Raw genomic sequence first — 25001 nt, forward strand, 5'->3', positions numbered from 1 at the left:
GTTTTTGATTAATTAAAGTCTTCAATTCTTAAGCTTTGTTTCTTTCGTTCTTCATGTGCTCTTACATTTTAAATTAAAGCCAGTACTGATCTGTCTTTCAATTTAATTTCCTATCAGTGAAGAGTTAATTAACTAAGATTTGAGATCTAGATTTTTTTTCTTTTTGGAAAACTGTGTTATGTTAAATTTTATAAACAGAAAACTGTCTGTAAATGAAACCAAATCCCGGGTTAAGAAATGATTTATACTCCTGTCTTGCATTTGTAAGAGACTACTGTTCAACAGAATCTGAATCTTATATTCAATTTTTCACAAGCACACTCACAAAAACAGAAGCACATTGCTAAAGCTGCCAAAGATATCATCATCGCTCTTCTTGACTGAACCCAGTTGTTTGTTGTGATTAAACGATCCTGTCGAGAATGCGTCCATTAATTAACTCTGAGACGACTGCAGGCTACAGCCCATCACTTTGAACGGGCACAGTGAGGGAGCCATAAATCAGGGACAGTGTAGCCATGGCTTAAATGAACCCTCAGAGCGGAATGAAAGAGGCCATGTGAAGAGGTCATCACTGGTAGGGACTGTGCTTGTTGGAGGAGGCGCTCAGGTCCTCAGGTCGTTGAAGCTAATGACCGGGTTAGTTTATTTCCCTAGTGACTTTAAGGAAAAACTGTTGACTAATGGGAAATTAATGAACAGAAAGGCCGGGACTTAGGCTCTGCGTCAAGGGCATGGCAATGGGAAGAAGGCCCCGTAATATTTTGAAAGTGTCAAAGTACTGTGCTAACTGTGTGGAAGAGGTATCAACTTAACCAAAGAATGATACTGGCTCAATTTTCTGCAAGAAGCAGTATAATTGTATTTTAAAGCATAACTCTAACGTGTTCCCTTCTTCTTTAGAGACATAGCTTTTAAGTTCATAAAGTAAAAAAAATGAAGCTTTAGTCTGGCTTTGTTCAAAAGTTAAAAAAAAAAAAAAATCTGCACATTTTCCAACAAAAAACTAATAAATTTTTAATTATACCACCAAATTGAATAAGACTAAACAGAGTGAAAAAGGAAAGGTTTCCACCCAGTTCAAATGGGCGGATCTCTAAAGATGTGCAAATGTAGCCAGTATCTAAAAATGACATAACACGTGACAGAACTTCTAAGTAGTATTCGATTTTTCATATGAAACATTCATGTGTAGCGGCACTGCAGTAATCGGCATTTTCCTCTCAATTCTCCCACCCTTCACTCAGTCCACCGAGAGCAGCTTGCCCCAGCACGCACTAAAGATAATTGGTCTTTAATTTGCACTGACTGCTTTTGTTCCTGGTTTGAGGCACAGCATTAGCTCACAAAGACAGAATAAGCAGTACCAAGGAACTCAAATCCAGAGCCCACCCATGGCACTGTGAGAGCAAGGCTGGTAGAGGAGTGCGGGAGACGGAGAGAGATTCGAGGTTGCCAGGTTTTACGGTGAACAAGCTGCAACAGGTTTACTAAGGTCAGGATGTTGGGGGATTAGGGTGTGTCTGGCTCCCCAAGCTCCAACCCTTGCAGGTAGGTGCTTGATTAGGCTGCATTGCTGCTGTCAGCCACGTTCACACACGCATGACCATCACTTACGACTCATTCCAAATGCCTTTCTTACCTGGAACCTTGCTGAAATTGAATTAATCAAACGTTCCTTTATGAGTAATGAAATGTTGAGGAGTGTACGGTGAAGCGTGCTGGGATGAAGGCCTCTTTAATGGGCCACACCCATCACCTGGCCATCACATGGAATCTTCCACTCTGCACGAGCAGGTGAACCATGAGATAAAAGAAGCGGCATCGTGGAATAGGGCATAAAAACCAATGAGGACCGTCTTTGTATCCAGACATGGGCAAGCCCTGTGGGTTAAATGACAGCCTGATCATGTGAGCAATGACCTCATGGCTGTTTATTTTAAAGTCTATTGTGATAACAAGAGTTGGCAAAAACTTTACATACTTGTCACTCACAAATAATAAGACTCTGCAGAGCCTCGGCAACTAAACTGATTTATGTGCAACTTTGTGATTAAGCTGTCTACAGTATCCCTAACTGGATTTTCCATTAGTGAATTTAATATGTAACGTAATATGTGCACAAACTAGCAGAAGAAATAGGCTTGTTGAGATTAAAGAAAGAAAAATGTAATTTTCAAGTTTAGGGTGAATGCTGCATTTTTTTTTTCTGAAAACATCACTGCTACAATGACAAATAAACCCTAAGCTTTAAAATTTGTGCAGGATATGCGATTTTCTGAACTAATCAATGCATTATTTTCTTGCTTGTAAAAGCCTATTGAAAATATGACACATTTCCATTACAAGCCATTATTAGAATCCAAAACAAATCGGTATTACCTAACTAAATTCCCCAATGCATAATCAAGCGGATAGCTTGCAAATCACTAAGAAACAAGATGAGACGGAGCGAAACAAACAAAAAAAAAAAAAAACAGCGCACATATGAAAGCAATCAGGGCAACCCTTCCCCCATTCACACTCCCAAATTGGTTCTGTTGGCTCAAACTTCAGCCCTGTGATTGACATGCTGCGGCAACAACCTCCATTTCTGAGACAACTCGAATATTTTCACAGGTCAATTAAACTGAAATGATGGGACTGAAATGAAAAAAAAAAAAATCATCAAGCTTGCTTTATCTGGTACAGAGTGAGCGCTGCCTCAGCCAAAGTTGATGTGATAAACCTCAAAACTTCCCAGCACGCAGAAGTCCTCTATTAAATACCTATGGAAAAAGCAGGTACACATGCATAACACTGCTGTCTCTTTGGGAGAATTTGGAAAGATTAACAGCCTTTGAAGCTGTTGTCTGCAAACCTGAGTAACACCTAAAGTGCCATAAATGCTTCAGGAAGTCTGGCTGCAGGCTGCTGCCGGACAAAAATGTTTTCCTACACTGCATTTAGCTTTAATTCTTTCTTTGCCCTCTCCAGCAAGCAGAACCCATTTGTTTTTTTCTCCCTCTGTCGTGTGGCTGGAGTCTCCTGATAATATTTAGCGATTACATCTAACAGCCTTCTAATAACTCTGATACCATCAGCTTCACCATTCGAAAACCGCCATGTATTCATACTTGGCGTGAGTGTGGCACCATGCTGTGGAATAACATGCTCACAGAGACATGACAGGCTTTAAGAGCCCAGAGAAGGACAAGGCCACAGTTTGTTCTGGCCTTTTCCTGTCAGGGGCTCTGTATGTTTATGCTGTGGCTTTGACACCCATTCACTGCTGAAGGACTGAAATAAACAAGCCCTGAGAACTATTGAAAAAAGCCACAGACGTGGATGCGGAGTATTTTTAGTACGTTTATTTTGTAACTCTGGAACTCTAGCATGTATTTGTCTCACATTTTCACGAGGCATTTTGAAGGAAATAAAAATGACAGCCCTGGCTCTGAGCAAATCTGTGCACCCAGAAGGCTCCTAAAGCAGTCCCTAATTACCATTTTCAATCCCAGGGTCAGCGTGGAATGTGCTCCAGAATGGATTACGTTAGCACTCTCCCTTTTTCTATCCCCGCCACCCTCTCTTTTTCTTTAAAACAATTTTTGCCACTTTATTGCTTTCATACTCCAGGTCTCCTCTCTGTTTAATGACTTGCACATGTACAAAGAGTGGTGCTGTGACAAAATGAAATGCCCCACTGCTCTGTCTCCTGCTGGGATCACAGTGTTCTGCTTACAGTACATAGTCCCAACCCTCTGCCAACCCACCTGTCCAAACTACACTATCGGGATCCCCATTCATGTGTTGCTCTGCCAGCCCTTTCTAAGTGCCTCCTGTTACCAGTCATGCAAAATAATAATAATAACTCTTTGTGTTTCTGACTCATTTCTTTTCGCCTGGAGGGTTAGATATTAGTCATGCAACTCTAAATTAAACCAAATCTTGGAAGAGTTCAGCCTGTAAAATGCTCACAACAACTCACAAACTAGTTGCAAGAGGGTGTAAACGCAGGAAGACGTAGACTCTGTACCTGCTATCATGTAAGGACACTTGTGCATGTCATCAACAATGGCTGTCTGAGAATCATAGCCTTAAGGCTGCACATACCATGCAGCAGCTCTAGCTCAAAAGACAGACAGAGAGAAAAAAGACAAACTTTCTTAATCAGTCATGTCTCTCGAATACCTGTTCACGAGTACAACACCCCAAACAGAAAGGTAGGCCCTATCTCTGTTGAAGCTTTCTGGACTACTGGACGCAAGTCCTCCATAGTCCCATATGTTTCACATTATAAAAGGTCTTCAGCAGACCATAGCCCACAACAGCAAGGAACCCCAAATTATAGCTATTGTAGAATACAATCCACTGGGGTAAACGTTTAAAAGCTAAAAAGACTACTAAGCCTGACTTTAGGAAGTTTCAGTAAAAGGCATTTAAATAGTTCTATTTAAAAACATGATGTAAAAATAAAGACATTAAAAAAATCTGATCAGAATGAATGACTCGCTTGCCTGTTTTCAGAATTTTTACACCAGAGCGCGCACACACGCACACCCTGTTTCTAGCCAAAGTAAATACAAAGCATTGCCCTGTTTTACTCTGTGGACGACCTCACTGCAGTGTGACTGTTGAAAAGTTCTCCACAGAGTGGAAGTCTCATCCCGCTTTTTAAAGCGCTGACCAGCCCCAGTTAAAACTCTTGTCTTCTTCTGGCGAACTGTTTCGGGTAACATGCCTTACCTTTTTAAAGTGAAAGCAACGACTTGTTTTTTTTCGGGGTGAGTCTTCTTTTCCTCCTTTTTTAAGCAAGTTTAAGCTGTAGAAAGAAAAGGAATATGATAAAGTCCGGAGTCTCAAAGAGCCCTCAGCCGTCAAACAGGCTTACTGCGGGCTGGGAGGCTCATTTTCCTCTGCTGGAATGCGCTCTGTGGCTATTCGGAGTTTGCTTGGACCCAGGGGCTCCTTTCTGTCACTGCTGGTAATAAAATAAAATCTTGCTCGTATCCTGAAAAAAAAGGGAAAAGCTGCTGCTGCTATTTCTCCTATGCCTCCAAAACACTTCCTCTAGTCCAGGCTACCGCTGCAGCCGCCACAAGTCCTGGCATGGGATAGTCCTCCTACCGCTCCGCCGTGGGTGTCTGCCTTCTTCCCTCCCCTTTCAACCTACCTCCCCTCGCTTTGGCCTCCTCCCTCTGCCCCCTTCCATTTGTTTGTTCTCACCCTCACTACTCATACACAGACTTTAACTTCCTGCCATCCCACACCCACATAATCACCTTTCATATGGCTGCTGTACAAGTAAATACATATTCATGACATAATGAAATATATAATTGTAAGAAATTATAACCTATCGTTTAAAACCTTTAATATATAAGTAAGTTTAAATTAGGCAACAACTTTTTAATGTTTCATAAAGGTACATTTTATTTCCTCAGTAGTTCACAGGTGTATTACGAATATTCAAACCGTTAGTTTTTTTTTTGTTTTTTTTAGAATAGTCACTTTATTACATTAACATAGACCGAGTTCAAATTACACATATGAGGATCTCCAGTGATCCAAATCAACCTCCTTCAGAAGGTAAATCATGGATCTTTCATGATATCTTATGCAATGTTTTTATTTATTTATGTAGTTTATTAACAGATATTTCAAGCCACCATCAATCAACTGAAGAGTGAAACTTCACTCTCAATCTGTGTAAGATCAAGGGTAATATAGTGAGTTGCATTTAAACAGGGATCCCAGAACAACTTTAGCATTACAATCAGAGTCATCCTTATAAACAATGCTGTCTAGCTATCTTCTCCTCATACACGCAACAGCTAATTTAAATGAACCAGGACAAAAAGGCATGTAAAATTCTGTAACAACTTTATTTTGATAGCGGGCAACAGCATTTTAGTAGCAACAATTTTCTACAGTTACAATGTAAAATATGTTGTATTGCAATGTAAAACATATATTGCTAAGCCTCAGGATTTCCAATTAACAACAACAACAAATGTTCTTTCAATAATGCATGAATTAACCTGTCATGTTCACACAACACAACAAAAGCGAAATTTATTCAGAGGTCACGTTAAAGATGAAATCAACAGGCATTTATTATATATTGTTATAAAAAGTCATCATGTAGTAAAATGAACTGAAATAAGGTTATATCTACTAAAAATCTATTGTGATAAAGGTGTAAATAGCACTCAGCATCTAATATTGAAACTTATCATTACAACCTGCAAACAAAAAAGGTCTAAAAAAAATAAAAAACCAAACAAAAACAAAACACCTCCCCAATCTTTTAAGTACAATACTTCTTTTTTGTTTTGTTTTTTTTTAGAATAGTCACTTTATTACATTAACATAGACCGAGTTCAAATTACACATATGAGGATCTCCAGTGATCCAAATCAACCTCCTTCAGAAGGTAAATCATGGATCTTTCATGATATCTTATGCAATGTTTTTATTTATTTATGTAGTTTATTAACAGATATTTCAAGCCACCATCAATCAACTGAAGAGTGAAACTTCACTCTCAATCTGTGTAAGATCAAGGGTAATATAGTGAGTTGCATTTAAACAGGGATCCCAGAACAACTTTAGCATTACAATCAGAGTCATCCTTATAAACAATGCTGTCTAGCTATCTTCTCCTCATACACGCAACAGCTAATTTAAATGAACCAGGACAAAAAGGCATGTAAAATTCTGTAACAACTTTATTTTGATAGCGGGCAACAGCATTTTAGTAGCAACAATTTTCTACAGTTACAATGTAAAATATGTTGTATTGCAATGTAAAACATATATTGCTAAGCCTCAGGATTTCCAATTAACAACAACAACAAATGTTCTTTCAATAATGCATGAATTAACCTGTCATGTTCACACAACACAACAAAAGCGAAATTTATTCAGAGGTCACGTTAAAGATGAAATCAACAGGCATTTATTATATATTGTTATAAAAAGTCATCATGTAGTAAAATGAACTGAAATAAGGTTATATCTACTAAAAATCTATTGTGATAAAGGTGTAAATAGCACTCAGCATCTAATATTGAAACTTATCATTACAACCTGCAAACAAAAAAGGTCTAAAAAAAATAAAAAACCAAACAAAAACAAAACACCTCCCCAATCTTTTAAGTACAATACTTCTTTTTTGTTTTGTTTTTTTTAAAAAATGGTTATAAAAAAAAAAAAAAAAGCAAACAAGCAAACTGCAAAAGACATGCTACTCTTATGTGATTAATTATTATCATTCTGTGGAGTGAATTAAAAGTGTGTGTTAGAACTATAAATGGTACTGCTGCTGGATGTAAAGGTCATAGTAGAGGTGTAATCCACACTGCCTCTACGTGATCCACTCCTCGAGCCGGTACGAGACCCAGCCCTTGAGCCAGAGCGAGATCCTGGGTTAGAGACATTGTAAGGGCTGCTGATTCCCTTGGTAGACACAGATGAGGCTTGCAGCATCTTCATGCCATTGCTTTCCTCCACCATGCAGCTGTCCATGGCTTCTTTGTAGGATATTTTCAGTTTAGTCTTGGGACAGGTCAGGTTCTTCTGGTGGTTCCGAGTGTCTTGAAGCTTCCGGGCCCCCTGACCATCTAGCCATTTTCTGCGGATAGCCTCTTCAATACTGACGCGACGTCCAGTGCCAGGTTCAATCAGGCCCCCTGTCAGGTACTGAAACTCCAAAAATCTCTGGCCAGCCTCATAAGGCAGCCATGTCTCCTTGACTGCTTCTGCCGCAGACATCCTTCTTTTAGTCTTCACATCCTCAAAGCCAACATAAGCTTTCTGGGCAGGTTTCAGTTTACTGGCCATGCTTTCATCAATGATGCTCTGATGGACAGCATCTTGCAGTGACAGTCTCTCACCAGTAGCAGGGTTGATGATACCACCTGTGCATGCCTGGGCCTCCAGCAACCTCTGTGCTGTAAGAGTGTCAACTATGCCTCTTCTAAGCGCTTCACTAACAGTTATTTTCTCCAAGGTCTCTGTGTCAAATATAGCCCCCACAGGGCTGTGGTCATCAAACATCTCAGGGGGAGAGACTGTAATAGATATACTGTTGAAGCGTTTACGGACAGTAGGAGAAGATGGTGTTGTGTGGGTGGGGCTGCTGCAGGTGATCATGTCATCAACATTGCTGGCTGCAATGGTCATTTCAAGGCTGCTGCTTCTGCTGGCAATTTCGTCAGCAAATTGGGTCAAGGTCATTGTTCCAGCACGATACTTATCCAAAGTGCTCTGGTTAATGACACCACGCTCTAGGCAGTCTTGAATATCATGTTGGATTCCAGTTTTTCTATCTACTATAACCAAGCGTGCAGCGCCATCTGACCCTGTTATAGTTATTTCCTCCCACTCACACTCCTGCTCTGACAAGTCCAGGAAAGTATCGTAGTCAATCAGCTCACGGTGGTAGGCCTCTCTCACTGACATTTCAAGCCCAGTGTCTGGATCAACGATTACAACCCGCCTCTTGCGTAGGACATTTGTGCGGCTTTCCTGCGTCTTCTGGGGCTTTCTCTTGTCTCTTAGTGGCAGCAGTAATAGACCTGTTTTTTCATCTTTGATGCACCTTTCCTTCAGCTGAAGATATGTCAGATTTTCCTTGGTATTAGGATCAAAGAATCCTTTTGTGTCATCCCCTTCATAAGATAAGATTTCATTCATCTCCTCATCAAAGTATCCTCTCTTATAGGCAACAGCAACATCAATACGATGGCTCTCTTTGGGGTCAATAATCCCACCACTGGCAATCTGAGCCTCGAGCAGTCGGATTCCATGACCCTTCTCAATAAGATCTTTCTCAATAGCTTGGAAGAGGGATATAGTTTTTCCTGTGTTTGGGTCTCTGTATCCTATTACTGCCTTCTCTGCAGACAACAGCTTGTTCTTAAACTCCTTCCCTATCAGACCCCTCTTGCTGGCGTCTTCCACTGTCAAGAAAACATTGTTGACTGGATCAACTATGAAGCCAGAAGCAGCCTGGGCCTCAAGAAGCTCCAACGTGGTGCCTCTCATAAGCAGACCCTCCTTCATTGCCTGATAAAAAGGTAGTATTCTGTCATTGGCTTCATCATAGATCCCGGCAATACAGGTAGAGCCATGGAGATAGGTCTTTAGCTTGTCTTCAATATCTCTGCTAGTGAGTTTGCCCTGACTGAGCTTCTGCAAGTCAGTTTCATCCAGAAGTTCAGATTCGATGAGTTCCGAGACAGAGACTTCACCACGGAGACCTTTCACTGTCAAGGGTTTTTCTGGACCAGAGATCAGAAGCAAGCCAGAAACAGGTTCCACTGTACACTTCATCCGAAGGTCATTGTAAGTTGTCTTCTGTCCAGTTGTTGGATCCAGATAGCAGGTTGGTTTTTTAGTCAGAGCCCTGTAGAGGTCCTCGTCAATAAGATTGCGGTCCAAGGCCAGATCTTTTGGTAGGAAGACACCCAAAACAGGATCCAGTATACCCCCAACAGACTCTTGAGCCTGGAGCAAGCGGATGGTTGTCTCTTTGTCTATGTGGCCTTGTTTGCAAGCCTGACCCACAGATAACACTTTGCCAGAGTATGGATCTTTGAAACCTGTGCTAGCAGCTTCAGCTTTCAACAAGGTATCTCTGTCTTCCGTGTCTACAATCCCTCTTGAACAGGCGGTATCCACAGGCATCTTCTCATTAAATGCAGGATCCACTATGTAGCCTGTTGCTGCCTGAGCTTCCAGAAGCTTAAGGGCACTCTCTGGGCTGAGCATATTCTTGTTTTTGGCTTCAGTGAACGGGATTTTCCTTTGAGAAGTAGATGTCATACCAGCAATGATGCCACTGCCCTTAAGGTTAACCTGGATGTCTGCAGCTACCTCGCTCACTGTCCGTCTTCCCTTTAGGAGTTCATCTAGAGTAGCTTTACTAATGATACCACAGTCGCAAAGCTGATGGGCTGTAACTTTGCGGCGCACGCTGTCAAACAGAAGCTTTGAAGGATCAATGGTTTGGACCTTATCATCTGTCTGGGTCTGCATATTCAGAGTGTTGGGTCTCTGCTGCAGTCTGCGTATTTCTCTTTCCAGGGACTCCTTCTTGAGAGCCAGCTCTTTTGCCTCTTTCTCTGAGCTCAACAGACGGCTCTTGTACCTTTCTTCAATACTCGTTAGCTCCCTCATGAGCCTCTCGATCTCGCTCTTGAGGGAAAGCCTCTCTCGATCGGCTCTATCTCTGTCTGACTCGCACTGCCTAATCTGAGAACTTTTCAGCTCATACTGGCTCTTTATAGTGCTTAGCTCCTTGAAAATTGAATTTTTCTCTTCCTGCAGCTGTTGTTTGTTTCGACGCTCGGACTCTAGTGTGACTTTGATGCGATTGAGCTCCTCTTCTAACCGCAGCTGACGAGTCTTGTCCTGCTCCAACAGTTTAATCCTGGACAGAAAACTATCCTTCTCCAGCAGCAGCTCACTGTATTTACTTTGGGATTCTTGCACCACAAGCGAAGTCTGTGAAGAGATAAGAAAGTATATTGTCATGTATGCAAGACATTTTCCCACATATAGAATACAAACAATTTAGATTAAATTACATGTCCTTCATTTGTTAGACCTGTCTGAACTAACGTACATATTTGTGCATACCAGCATGTTAGTGTTAAACTGTTTAATGGTAAGAATGAAGTTCATAAGTGCCATAAGTGAATGGGTAAATGAAATGCATAGCTATTTTGTAAGTAAGTAAAAACATGCAAAAATGCTAAGCTAAAAGAGGCAAATCACAAATTATAGACGGCTACTCTGATATCAGGCTCACTTTTATTGCATGTATACCAAGTCATGCAAGGAGCGCTTATTATCATTAGATGTGATGATTGGTAATGATCCGTCAGTACAATCAAAAATACCTCAATTGACTGCTTTTGGAATTTGTTTATTTCCGATTTAAGCTTTTCTCTCTCGTTGGTTAGGTCATTGATGAGACCCTGGAGCTCTGACGTCCTCTTGATGCTACTCTGGAGTTGGACATGCAAGGCTGAAATCTGAGTAGCACTTTCTCCATCAATAGCATCTTTGCTGAGCTTCATCTCATCTTTCTCTTGTCTAACGGTTCTCAGCTCCTCCTCCAATTTCAGTCTCTCCTTTGTGAGGTTCTGTGTCAGAGTCTTTAGCTTCTCAATCTCTGTGGTATACTCATTAAGTTGGCGGCTCTTCTCCTCAATAGTCTTATAAAGGCTTTCATTACGCAGGTTTAGTTCTTGAATACGGGTCAATTCCTGCTGGAGCTTCTGTTTCTGTATCTTCAGCTCAGCTGTTACACTTGCCAGTTCCTCCTTTGTAGCTTTGTGATCCCTCAGACTCTTATCCAGAGCCTCCTGAAGAGCCTTGAGATCCTGCTCATACTTTCTCCCAGAGGTGGAAGCCTCTATCTGAATTGATTTTAGCGAGCTAATTGTGGTGGTATGCTCTCTGCAAGTATGTGTCATCCTCTCCAACTCAGCCTCCATTCGCTTTCTACGAGTGAACTCCTCCTGAGTTGCCTGCTTCTGCTTTGCCAGCTCAGCTTCTTTCCCATCCAGAGAGCTTTGAAGTTCCCTGACACGGCTCTGCAGCCTGGCATAATTCTGCTCAGCCTTAGTTTTCTCACTGGCCTGCTTTTCCAGCTCCACTCGAGTGATACGGATCTCCTGCTCAGACACTTTCAGTTTGTTAATTGTCTCCTGATATGAAGTGTTCTTTGTCTTCAGCTCTGCCTCAGCTTGTTTCAGGTGATTTATTTCCAACTCCAGAGCTCTCCGCTTCTTCCCTTCTTCCTCCAGGTTAAATGTTAGGACGCTGATTTCCCGGGACTTTTCCTGATTGTTTCTGGTGGATTCCTTCAACTTGAGCTCATTCTCTTCTCTCTGCTGCTTGAGTGTTATCAGCTGCACCTCCAGCTCACTGCGCACCCTAGTCTCTTGTGCCACTGAGGCCCTCTGCTGGTTGACCTCCTGTTCTGCCCTGCTTTTCTGCTCCTCTGTAATAGCAATCGCCTGCCTCAGTCTCCTCAGCTCCTCCTCTACATCTCTCTTCTCAGCAGCGAGTCTTTCAAGTTGCAGCCTCAGCTCTGTTGCGTCTTCTTCTTTCTGCTGTGAGGCTTTCAGGATTGTGGTCTTGGTAACGTGGATCTCTGTCTCGTATGTCTGCTTAAGTTGATTAATCTCCTGGGTGCACTGTGTTCTTACCTTTGACATTTCAGATTCAGCATTTCGTCGACGTGCTGCCTCCTCCTCCAGCTGCATCTTCATCCTCTCAACTTCACGTTCCTTGTCTTTCACTGCCTTTTCTAAGTCAATCTTAGTCCAGCTGAGTTCTTCCAGTTCTTTCTGTCTGCGGCGAACAGCCCCTTCATACTCCTCTTGTTGGCTGTTGTAGCGCTCCTCTGCCAGCCTCCTTTTCCGTTTTTCTTCATCAAGTTGGTATTTAATACGCGTCAGCTCATCATTAAGCTCATGAAGCTTGCTCTGTGTGCTGTCCAGGCTCTCCTTGGCAGCATTAACCTGTATTACTGAGGTTCTCTTCACTTCCTCAGTACAAATGACTTGATCTTGTAACTGACTAAGCTCCATCTTATACTGGGCCATAGCATCCTCCAGAGACTTGTTTTTCTGGTTACGATCATTGAGGTCCTCCTTCAGACGCCTCAGTTCCTCCTCAAGCATCTCAATCTTGGTGTTCCTTATCTGAGGAAAGAAAGGGCGAAAACAGAAAGCACATCAGTTACATCCTGTCATACTCTCACATAAACCTCTTTTTAAATTTATCATTCATTCTTTTCTAATATTAGAATTTATTATTAAAATATCATTAATTAACAGAAATACTAGTTTTTAAACAACAATATGCAAATTCAGTAACCACCTTCAGCTCTTCCATGTTCTTCAGCAACTCCCCTAAGAACTTGTAGTAGTCACTAGAGCGGGTAAGTAGCTCTATATAATGAGTCTGTAGGTCACCTGCCTGATGAGACAAAATGAACAGATGATGAGTAATTTGGTAATGATTACATGTTTAAAGGACACAAAGAAATAAGGGAGTAACTTTAATTATATTATATAAACCTATAAAGAAAGTATCCACTGTTCAATTCAACAAACAAATGGCAATTAACCAATAACTCCAAAAATATACAACGGCTAACTTGTTTTCCAAATGTACAATACTAACAATGGCAATGCTCACAATAAACATAAAGTTAGAATATTAATAAATATGCATATGAAAAGGTGATTAGAGCAAAGTGTTTGAAGGCCAACGTCCATACCTCTTGTCTGACAGCAGAAGCAGGGGACTGCAGCATAGTTCTCTTGATGGGAACATTAAGAAGAGTTTCCAGGCCTGAACTGTAAGAAGCCAGCTGCAGCTCATAGTCCTGAAAACATACAACGCAACATAAACTTTCATTTTGCTGTCTAGTCTAGCACACTTTTAGATGTATAACTGCATTTTAAATTCAACTACCGACCTTTATAGAGGCTGCACATGTGTCTGCATTTTTCTGTACATCCTCTACTTTCTCTTTCTTTCCTTTGATTTCACTGTGAAGTGCCTATACATTAAAACAAAACAAAACAAACAGAGTTGTTGCTGAATAATACAAAATCCATGAAACACATAGCAGTAAATAGTAGATATTTCCAAGTCAAAATCAGACCAGGCCAGTTCAAAACAATACAAAACAATAAACATGATGTAAACAGAGAAAGACATACCTTCTGCTGATTAAGGTGGTCCATTAGGGTCTGGATGTCACTGATCTTAATGGTCTGAAGGGTGTCCTGGCGCTTCCTGGCATTGTCTATCCACTGTTCCAGGGAAGTGCTGCCCTGCTGATAATGCTTTAACTGATTCCCCTGCTTCTCCAGGTCCCACACTCTGAAGGAAAAGGAAGTGGAAGGAATGAAAGAATATTTTTAGTGTTGTTACCAGCAATGATGAATGGGCAACACAGAAAAATAAGTATTGGACCAATATGAACATGGACGAATAATTCTACCATACCTGCTATCTATCTGTGATTGGATGCGGCGCCAGCGGTCAGTCAACTGACGCACCAAGACTGAGTATTTGGATAAATCTATGTCGCATTTGTGGAAGGAGTCAGAAATTTGACCATTCAAGTGCACTGCTGTAGAAAGCTCAGACTCCATAGATGTCAGCAGGTCTCTTTTCTGTTCCAAATCACTCTTCATTTGCTACAATACAGAATAACAGACGCAAAAAAAGAATACTTAGAACCATTTATCTAAACCACATTACATTTTTAAAACTGGTGCTGCACACTTGGACAATGTATGTCATGATTTTGATATATTAAAAACAAACAAAAAAAAAAAAAAAACTTAACTTGAGACAAAAGCAGACATTGGCATCTGGTTATTTCATACACACAAAAAAGGTATCAAAAGACTAAACTCTTAATAGTGTTGAGTCAAAGTAAAATCTCAGGTTTTTATCACCAAAATGAACTGGTTATTATTTGATCACTGCTAGTAAAAAGGAGCCAAGCAAAATGATTGTAGATTTCGATCCCTACATGCAAAAAAGCAGCTGCAATGTCAAAACACTCCTATAAAAATTTTAAGTGTGCCATTTAAAATGTGTCATAAAGAAATGGCAGCAACTCGTCATGCAGAAAAATGACCAGAATTATAACATTGTTATAACACATTTTATAGCCTGATGAGCCATTTAATACTGGCTCTGAATTATAACCTTCAGAGCAACTTGCTTTCAAAGAAAGCTGAAAAGCTTATTAATAATACACTATTTTTACATCATTCAAGCCATATTAGTAGCCTATATTACTCTACCACAGACATACTGATACTGGAATATAGGCTGATATTATTTATTTACTCATGTATTTTTTGTTCTTGCCCGCCTAGATGATACAATTCTAAGATACAGATGGGAGCTCAGAGAAGGATTACATTCCAGCAAAGCAAGAGACAACACTTGTGAAAATATAAAATGTGCATCAAACCTTTAGTGTGAGGCGCTGGTTTTCCAGCTCCCGAGGATCCAGAGAGCTGGTCTCCTTCTCGGTCAGTCGGGCCTCGTGAACTTTAATGATATCCTCGACCTGGATAAGGCTCTGAAGCAAGGCCTTAAGTGCTGATAGTCTGTTGCAAAAATGTAGTCAAGACATTAAAAAATAATGTTAAGGATATTGAACTTGTGAGAACAACTACAACTTCTGTTCCTACACTTTATCACTTTTTTTTTTTTTTTTTTTTTTAAAAACAGCATTTACTCAATCATGACAGAATGGATATAACGTACCTCTGAAGGTAGGTTGACTGGAGGTCCTGCAGGCCTGCAAGTTTTTGACTGATTACATCTAATTCAGCGCGAAGGAACTTGGCTTGCTCCGAGTCCGCAGGAATCCCTTCCAGCTGCTTTGTAATCATCTCTCGGAGGCGCAAGTACTCATCGTAAATTGAGTCCAGGTCTTGGTTCATAGTCTAGAAATTAATATTATCTGATATTCAGTTAAATCAAATCTTGAAATTTCTTTTTTTTTCCCTTTCAAAATGAGGGTTTCATGATGCTATCATTGCTAATAGACTGCAAATTATCTTATGTAATACAATGTGAGTATTATCTATATTTTGTATATTTTATTTATACTTTATAAGAATAAATTACCTGGAGCTTCTGAATATGCACTGAGCACTCATACACACTGTTATCCCCCAGAGGAATGTGGAGATGACTGGTAAGACCGGATTCAGCCAACTCCAGCCTGCGTCGAAGCTCATGCAGACTAGTGAGCAGTGTGAGACTTAAGGAGGAGCTCGGTGGTGCAGTCTGGTTATTGGGTTTTGGGGTAGAGATTTTGGTCACCTTGACCTTTTCCACTTTTAGGGATTCTGTCTCTTTCTCCCCTTTATTGAATGACAAAGATGAATTTATTGACATAAAAGCACTATTTTCTTAAAAAATCAACTTCAAAGAATTGTGCTGGTTTGCCCTTATACAACATTCATGGGTGAAGCATACACCCTGGTCTTTGGTTTTGGATTTTTGTTTTACACTTTTAACAATGGCTCATAATGACTAATACAACTGCTAAACTCCAGAATATAAACTGATTACAAAATACTGATTAAGATTAATATAAATGAATAAAAGTAATTTTTATTCATAGTTAAATCTGCTGCTCAAAGCCAGCTTTGCTAGCATGGTAAAGCAGGCAATTGTAACGAGAAGAAAAAGGTCATAACAATCCAAAGTAACAAACCGTTACACTCGTAGGAATAGGGCAAAGAGAATTTAAACTCACTGTACGCAGGCAGCTGGATGACCAGTGTATCATAGTGGGCCTGGGCCTTGTCAAAGTTGCCCTGCATTAATTTCTTTTCTTCTTCCCCAAACATTTCAGAACCTTGACTGGTACGCATGAACTCCTGGTAATGAGTCTCCAGTCCTTTGATGACGTTGCGGTACTCCTCAGGACGCATCTTTGACAGCTGCAGGACAATTGAGAAGGGTTAGACACAGCACCAGGCACGATGAAACAATGGAAACAGGAGCAAACAGAAACTTTGCTTATTATGAATGCAACATTTCATTTTAATGTTTTTTGTGATCTTACCATGGTGATGGTGAGAGAGTTGATGTAATCGATGTCTTTCAGGCAATACTGCCAGGAAATGAGACTCTTGATGTTGATGAAGAGTTGATTCCAGATGCTCATGATGGCTTCATAATACTGCTCATTTCTGGGGAACGGCACAAGCAAACAGTCACTTTTTAAAAGAAACTGCAAATGTAGAAAGAATTATGACAAAGTCACCACAAGGAAGAACTGGATAAAGCAAAACTGCAGAAAAAAATGCCCCACAATGCATCCAGTACTGTATATGAAGCAAAGCATCACATTCTATAGAACAGAAGAATAAGATGAGCTTCAGCAGGCTAAATCAATACATGACTGAATGTTTCTTACTTGGTGGCGATTCCGATGCTGAGAGGGTTTGGCGGGGGGATGAGCAGGCACACCGAGGGAATCATCATGTCGAGACCTCCTGGCCCCGTCACAAGCCACTTGCTGCGCTGTGAGTTGTCCTTCAGGATGCCCTCATTTCCTTTCATAATACCTTTCTGAAACACGCAGATCATACTGAATTATACCTGCAAGATTTAACTCTTCTATTCTATTCATATGTGCGTGGGTGTAAAAATGCATCTTACCTGGTCTTGTTTAAAGTCACATAAGGCCTGGACCATGATCGGGCCGCTGCTCTTTTCCTCGGGGTTGCGAGGCTTCAGCCTGACAATAGACTTGGACTTGCTGACCAGACTTTGGACCTGCCTCTTATTCTCCATGATGCGTGCTTTCTCTGTCTGTGTGAGAGCAAATTGAAGTTCTTAACTGAGCTATAAAAGTTAGATACTTTCATGTAGTCTTTAAAAAACTGGCCTTAATGATTTCCATGTCACTTAAGAGGAAAAGTTTGAGTTTAGCATGTACAGGAATAACATTTAGGTTTTTCCCGTGGTATTGTAACCAAGCACTACAAAAATATACCTCCAGGTTTTTCAGGAGTTCGGTGAGTTTGTCCAGGGGTGTGTTCTTGTCACAAGTGAATTTGCTTCGAATTGTCTCGTGCTGCTTCTGTAGCTTCATATAGGTCTCATTGGCCTCCTTGAAAAACTGAGGAATAAAGGTTTGTTATTGGTTACATAAAAACATACAAGGCTATATACTTTTTTTTAATCAAACCAGAGGTAGATATGAGCTTTTACTTGGCTGTAGGCAGAATTCTCTTTCAAATGAACATGGATGCATTTAGTGATCTGCAGAAGCCAGCTCCACTGGGTCTGTAAGGTGTCCATGTAGGCCTGTGAGCACAAATGGACATCTCAGCACAAAACTGCAGAATAATGCGCTGTTTGAAATTAAAATGAAAAAGAAACCAGAACACCTTACATCAATCTTATCAGAGGCAGGATGGCTGTTGGCCAGAAGGCTGTCTGATTTCACCTTCAGCTTGTTTAAATCTTTCTCCTTCACCTCCAGGTCTCTCATCAGCCTCTGTCACAAACCGAAACAAAACAGAAAGTAAGGACTCCATAATGCCCAGAGAACCAAAACACACAAGACATAAGGAAAAAAGAAAAGGCGATTCTCACAGAGTAGCTCTCTTGCTTCTTAGGGATGTAATAGTCAATGTTCTTGTCTCCCCAGTCAAAGATTAGTTCTTCCTCCTCTCTCTCGTTCACCCAAATGATGGCCTGGGAGATCTCCTCGATGATGTTCTGAAGCTCACGCAGCTGATTCAGACGGCTGTGGGACATTTTCTGAAACAAAGCAAATTTCAAATTGTAATAATGATAATGATGTGAAAACTAAAGACTCCAACAAACTAAAACATGTTTCTAAGAGGTTATTTATTTATTTAGGTTTTATTAGTATTGTTATTATTGTTTTTTTTTTACCATCATGCTTTCCCATTCTTGGTCCAGTAGGGAGAGGTGGTACTTTTCACCATTTGCACTCTAAAGAAAGAGATGTTTAATTTAGCTCCGTTTTGAAAATGCCCACAAAAATACTTAATGCACAGTGGGCATAGAAAGCAAGGGGTAACTTACAATACAATAATATCACATTACGCTACAAATGCAACACTTAATAACAAAACATTAAGTAACTCAAGACGGATGCATTATGGTATTCATTTAGTCATCTATTTTTCTGTTATTCAGTTAACTGTCAGATTGGCTCCCTCCCCTGAGTTTCTTCTTCTGCACCATTAATGCACCCCTAATGCAAAGAATGGCATGGCATTTTTATGTTTTAAAGAATAACCTTTGAGCTAAAACATAAGCTTTATGAGAAACTTCATAGCGTGGGTCAGGCAGAGGACAAAAACTTACCAGTTCATCTCTGGCACGTTCCACTTCTGAGCTCCTTTGAATGGAGCTGTGGAAGCTGTTGTGACTTAGGATTTGCTTTTCTATGGCAGCGGAGTCATCTCCCCATGGAGCGGTCTCAACCATGCGCTATAAGATGAAGAATAACAGTTTATCTAACATGCTAAACTACACACTGAACTGGAAAATAGAGTGTTATGTGGAATACCCAAATGCTTGGCCCTATGAAGGTTTATTAAGTATTAAAATGAATGAAATAATACGGTAAAATTCATGTCTTGACTTATTTACCTACCCTACCCTGTAGGTCCTCTAGGTGTCAGTATAAAATCATTAAGTGCATTGTTAAGCAACTATTCCAACTATTCCCCCCCTGTTGAAAGCACTTAGCTTTGATAGGAGCTCTGCCAGCAAACCAACTCAAGTCAGTCTCTGTTCTTTACTTGTTCTCTCTCTCTCTCTCTCTCTCTCGCCTCTCTCTTAAGGCTTTCGTTCTTTTGCCACTCCCTTTTTCTTTTATGAAAACTTAACTGACGCTACAGACAAAGGGTCTGACATTAACCAGCATGGTTTAAAGTCTAACAGGAAAAGGTCAACAAAGGCATGTACTGGAATGTCAGCACATTAGCTGAAAGCCTAACTAGCAGCACAAGGCCACATTAGGTGATCTGTCTCTAGCTTTGTAGCCATTTAAGAAAAGCAATGCATAGACTGATAGAGAAAATATGTTTTGACAGCAGGTAAATGAATTATGACACACAGAAGGGTGAGGCTGGACAAGCTGAATGAATAATAGGGTGTGTTTCTAGTGAGGTGAGAGGTCTGGGGAGGCCATTTTCCCACGAGCATGTTAAGAGATAGGCTAAACTGCCCTGTCCAATAGCAACTGACTCAGTGAAGGGTGTCATATATCACACTCCCTTACTTTTTGCAGCCACAGCTTTTTCACCCTCTCTTTTCCTGCTCTATTTATTTCTACCTCTCTCTTTCTCTCTCTCCCTGTCTATCATTGGCACTCTCTTCCCTGCTTTGTTTCAATCCTCCTACACCCCTCTCGGCTTCTTTCACTCACGGATCAGGTTTTGGCAGGTTTTGTCCAGATGGTTTCAGTTACGAGTGGTCAGAAAGCCTGATAGAAAAAGAGCACAACCTTGCCTTCCTCCTTTTGCATAAAAAATGATGCACACTAGTGCACCCACGTAGGCATGCATACACAAAGAGTTACAATTATTCAGCCAGAACAAACAGCTCAACTCGCACGATGACCCTAAAAGCGTCAGACGTGGATTCTGATGCTAGTAAGAAGGAATTGGTGTGCAAAAACTGTAATTGTGACAACTGATTTCTAAAGTTTTTGCATTTTTTAAAGTGGCACAAAGATCCCTGAAAGGAAGGCAGGGTTACTCTGCAGAGATCACGAGTCTATCCCATGGCTGAGTTTAACCATGCAGCATATATTTGTTGTGTTTATTGTCTCTGAACATGCGGGGCTCACCTTTTGTTGGGAAATCCAGCCCATAGCATCATTAAACAACTTCCCCCCCTCAAAGCTTCCACTGCCTCTATTTCGTCTTATAGTCACACTGCCCACAAGCTGCTGAGCAATAGTGCCATGCATGTGCTGGAACTGTTCGATGCTGCAGAGTTTTACAAAAGAAAGAAAGAAATACTTTGAATCTTTTAAAATAAACACTAATACACAAGCTGATTATAAGTGCATGTAATCTCTAAACCCACATACATATACAAAAGTGTATTCAGGATTACTCATACTGCTACACAGTAATGAATTAATGCATGCAAATGCAAACCAACACAGTACACAGACTCACTCACACGAGTGTACACCTGCACTTTGCAAAGACAAACATACTGCATCCTGTTTTACCTTCTGAAAATACCATTTGGTATACGCAATTGATTCATGGTTTGGCTACAGTTCCTCAGCTGCTCAATGGATTCTTCAGCAAGAAGTAAAAACCTCTCAGCATCCTTCATGGAACCCCCCTATAAAATCACATAAAACACACACTGACATCTTACATGCTGCAAAATTGTGTTAAACTACTGTCACACCTAAATTAAGAAGACTTTTTTTTTAGTATTCTATATGATATTTTCCCCAAAACAAAGGTTAAAAAACACAAGTCAAATCTGTTGGGTTCCGCGTAATATGCCAAAAATACTTACAGTCCGGAGAATCATGTTGGCTCTTTCCAGCTGTTCATGACACTGTTGTTGCAAGAATGCGGCTTTTTGCTGAATAGCATTTGCACTGCACATGGGGGGAAAGGATTATTATTCAGAAAACAATGAAGCAGTATTTATTTCTTTATGTACACAGAGAAAATTTGTTTAACATGATTGTAAACGACTCGCGTAACAACATAAGCAGAAGAGGTAAAAATGAAGAAAATGAATGCTAGGTTCTGGGGATTTTTAATGCTTTGAGTACACAAAGTTTCAAAGACAGATGCTGTGAATTGCTTTTCACGGAAACTGAAGTGAACAGACGCAGATCTAACTTTCTTGAAATAAAAAGGACTTAAAAATGACTAGTCTGCATTTTATTCCCGTCCACAGTAGTTATGGAGAAAAAAGAGCGATTAGTGCAAAAGGGAAAAACAGACGCTGTAATCTTTCAACTCCACCACATCCACCGCAAAGTATTTTTCTTTTTATTCCACCACATTATTGGAAGCGAAATAGCTCGACAGTTTTTGGTGCTGACATCACCATGAATTACAGTAGTGGGAGGATGTTTCAATGTGACTCGGAAAATTGCGCAACACGTCAGGATTACTTGGGTACGTATTCCTGGGGGAAATGAGAAAATGACGACCCAGGTAAGGAGATCGAGGCTGTGTGACTGACGAAAGACTAGTTTTAACCACTAATGCAGGCCAACGTCAACTGTGCAGTTTCCATTTTATGTGTGCTTGTTCTAATCAAAGGTGGGCTTCCAGTGATCCCCCCCCCCCAGTTATCTGCTTGATTACATGTTCAATTATATAATTTAAGAACTACTTCATCAAAATAAATAAATGCTCCCAACTTGCCAGTAATCAGCTGACAAAACCTTGCACACTATATAAACTAGTTTCGCTTTCTCCCAGGTAATTCCATTCTTTTCTTTTTTTTAATGCGTCACCCAAGACCCCGGCTACTTTTCTCCGTCGTATATGCGTATGCATTTCACACTTTACAATTACAAATACACCGGCAATTTTCCCACCACTCTCAAAAGCAACAGGTGATTTCAGGGCACTTACCTGATAGCACCGCCGCCTCCACCCATGCTAACTTGCATGTTCTGCCCTCCGACACCTCCGCCGTGCACGGAGTGCCTGGAGAAGGTGTAGGTGACTCCGCCGTCCCCTGCTTGGTATTCCCCTTGGAAGCCGTTTCCACCGAACACGTCGTTTCTGTAATTCGACAACTCCGGTCGTGAAGTACTTCTGCTCATGCCGCTCATGGGCAGTTTTGACTGGGATCCGTACAGACTCATTGTTTATGAGTTTGTTTTGGGTAGCTCTCTATATTTAAAATTTTAAAATAATAACTTTTTCGTTGTCTTTTTTCTCTGCTTTTCGGACAGCGGACAGACCTTGCGCCTCTCCCCGCCCCGTCTCCTGTTGCGCAGATAATGGTGTGTTGAGAATAGACGGAAGCTGGCTGCTTTTGGACTAAAGAAACCACACCTTGGTGTGTTTACGAAACACAAGCGAACACAGTCCTGTGTGGGAAGATAAGTGCTGGGCATGTCCTTTCACTCTGCAGAAAGTGCGTATTTTATGTTGTAATACCACTTGATAGAATTATAAAGTACAGTAGAGGTCCAACTTTACGCAGTAGAGCTGGGGAGGCGGGGGGACTAACCTGACTCCAATAATCACATAGGCTTACATTATATATTTTGCTATTCCGTTTATCCTGTGTGGAGTCGCTCCATACAATTCACATTTTCCATGAATTTAATTCTTGAAATGTTTTTGTGTGTGCTTGTGAAGCCTCCCTGTTACTTTATTGATCTTGAGGGTTAACTGTAACTATTTTTCTTCCCACAATTAATAGCTCCTTGTGTCCTCCTGTTTGCTCCTTGCCTCCCTTTATACAGACCAAAAATAAATTTAAATGAAAGCCTGGCAAGTACTGACAGTAATTAAGACGCAATGCAATCAGCTCACTGAATCCCCAGAGGAGTGCATGGAGGTTGTGGTTACATGAAGCATTTATCATCTTGAGTTCAACATTCTTGAGGTCAGAATGAAATTCATGTGAGTTCTTAGTTTTCCAGAAGTGCTGAAGAAGACACTTGTGCCTGAGCTCTGAAGAGTGAAAGGGTGTGAGAAAGACAAAGAGGCATAGTAGGGAGGGGTAGACACCTACAGTGTCTGTGTTTTAAAAAAGATGTTGGTGCAGATTTGTAGGTGCAATCACTTCTTGGAATGTGATTGTATCTTATTTTGCTGATAGGTGATAAAAGTAAATATAGATAGATCTGACGAGGACAAAATATCCTGTAAAGTGTGTGCAATTATCTTTTTCAGCAGAAAGTGACAATAGTTCACTTTGCTGATTGAGTGTGCCCTCTGGTGTTTTAACCTATAGCCAACGGACACATACTTACTCCCCGACCTTCCCCTCAGACATGCGATAACAGGGAGGAGGAGATAGTTGGGGGAGGGAGGCATGGACGCCGGTGACTTTAAGGAGCCAACGCCCTAAACTGGAATTTTCATACCATTTTCAGTCGCTTAGTTTCCCACGTCAAACTTTTTGATTGCGCTTGACAAACTTGGCATAGCTTGCCTATGCAAAATATTTTCAGCAGTAGTGCAAATGTTTCACCGAGATATGGTTTCATTTATAAACGCAAAGCAACACAAAATGAATATGTGATAATAAATGTTTCTCGAAAGTCCAGAGTCCCACTCTGGAAAGACACACCCTATATCGAAGCTCAGGTGGGTTGTGTGTGTGTGTGTGTGTGTGTGTGATACATGATACCCAAACAAAAGACACTGCAAGACTGAACTTGTAGAGTTTGTCTAAAACCAGTCTAGTAACAGCTTTTGTTTTAAAAGCAATAAAGTGAAAACTGGGATGGTGGACTTTCTGTACTCTGTCATTAGATATTCTGACATTTTACCCTGCAGGATAATTCCTCTGGAATCTTTTTGTTGCATCAGATAAGTCAAGGTGTTGCAACTGCTGCAGACATGGTTCATTAAGTCAGATTTGGTAATACTCATCTGTCATCGTGCAGTGGAGAAGCCACCCTTTATTCTTTCCGTCTGCATGATTCATTCAGATATACATGGAAGAGACGCTGGTGAAAGTAAGCAGGCTGTTGACTTTCTCTTTAGTTCACCTTATAGTAAATATATAACCTAATGTTTGTTTCCAGGTCTCAAATCCATCATGGACTTTGCTAGTACACAGATGTGAAGGTCACTAAATCAAATGCAAAAGCTGAATAAGAATAAGTTCACTCAACCATCCAAATACGTTCCAACATTATGTCTAATTAGTCACACTTACCCTGATACCAGCTAATACTGTAACCTCACACATTTGATATCATTTCCAGACACTGATACTGACATCATGCGCTGAGTAAACAGGAAAAATGAACCCTGACAGCTGGTATATTTAACTGCAGGCAAGTGACACTGTGTCACCCATTAACCTCTTGTCCACACAGATGGTTCTTCAGACTTTCCAGTGTGCAGAACAATACTGTAAAAGAGACATTTCCTCAAGATAACTTACAAGAAAAACAAAAAACAAAATGCTGTAGTGCATGAGTCAGGGATCTGGGATTGTCACGCTTGTTAACCCAGCAATAGAAAAACAGAAACTCTGCTCACTTTTTTTAAGGCTTTGTTTGGAATAAAAATAAATAAATAAACATAATTAGCCTTGAAAAGGCCAATCCTTTAGCAGGTCATTAAACTCCCCCAAATTCCTGACACTATAACAGAGGACATGACCTTAGCCAGAAACAGCATAATGACCATGCCTCAGTCGTCAGTTCCCAAAATAGGCTATTTCATAATGAGCCTCCTTTTTTTGTCATTTCATTTCTTCAA

General features: G+C 40.7%; 2 protein-coding genes across 4 annotated transcripts in view; both read right to left on the bottom strand.

The window, feature by feature from the left end:
- LOC101469893 (tensin-3) overlaps window positions 1-5112 on the bottom strand; it is a 32208-nt gene extending 27096 nt beyond the window's left edge. Inside the window, exon 1 of one of the 2 annotated variants that reach the window (XM_014412313.4) lies at window positions 4729-5112. The gene's annotated coding sequence lies outside the window, so the exon portion shown is untranslated. The remainder of the gene's footprint in view (window positions 1-4728) is intronic. The other variant, XM_014412314.4, reaches the window with a different exon arrangement.
- A 736-nt stretch (window positions 5113-5848) lies between these two features.
- Window positions 5849-22598, bottom strand: dspa (desmoplakin a). Of its 2 annotated transcripts, none has more exons than XM_004542743.6 (24): window positions 22179-22598; window positions 21097-21181; window positions 20795-20913; window positions 20402-20543; window positions 18910-19035; window positions 18472-18531; window positions 18166-18333; window positions 17963-18067; window positions 17779-17874; window positions 17561-17686; window positions 17224-17376; window positions 16979-17133; window positions 16625-16751; window positions 16313-16499; window positions 15676-15914; window positions 15310-15491; window positions 15011-15149; window positions 14026-14219; window positions 13737-13899; window positions 13490-13573; window positions 13289-13396; window positions 12886-12984; window positions 10893-12707; window positions 5849-10494 (listed from the first exon to the last, which is right to left on the bottom strand). In XM_004542743.6, exons 1-24 carry the CDS (start codon window positions 22412-22414, stop codon window positions 7273-7275), a joined length of 8130 nt encoding a protein of 2709 aa, XP_004542800.3. In that variant the 5' UTR covers window positions 22415-22598; the 3' UTR covers window positions 5849-7272. The 2 variants fall into 2 exon arrangements, with proteins under 2 accessions (XP_004542800.3, XP_012772261.2); XM_012916807.5 differs by having other exon boundaries at window positions 12210-12707; window positions 22179-22593.
- Between the last annotated feature and the right edge of the window lie 2403 nt (window positions 22599-25001).

The sequence above is a fragment of the Maylandia zebra genome, linkage group LG18 (genome assembly GCF_041146795.1).
Source record: "Maylandia zebra isolate NMK-2024a linkage group LG18, Mzebra_GT3a, whole genome shotgun sequence".
Lineage (NCBI taxonomy): Eukaryota > Metazoa > Chordata > Actinopteri > Cichliformes > Cichlidae > Maylandia > Maylandia zebra.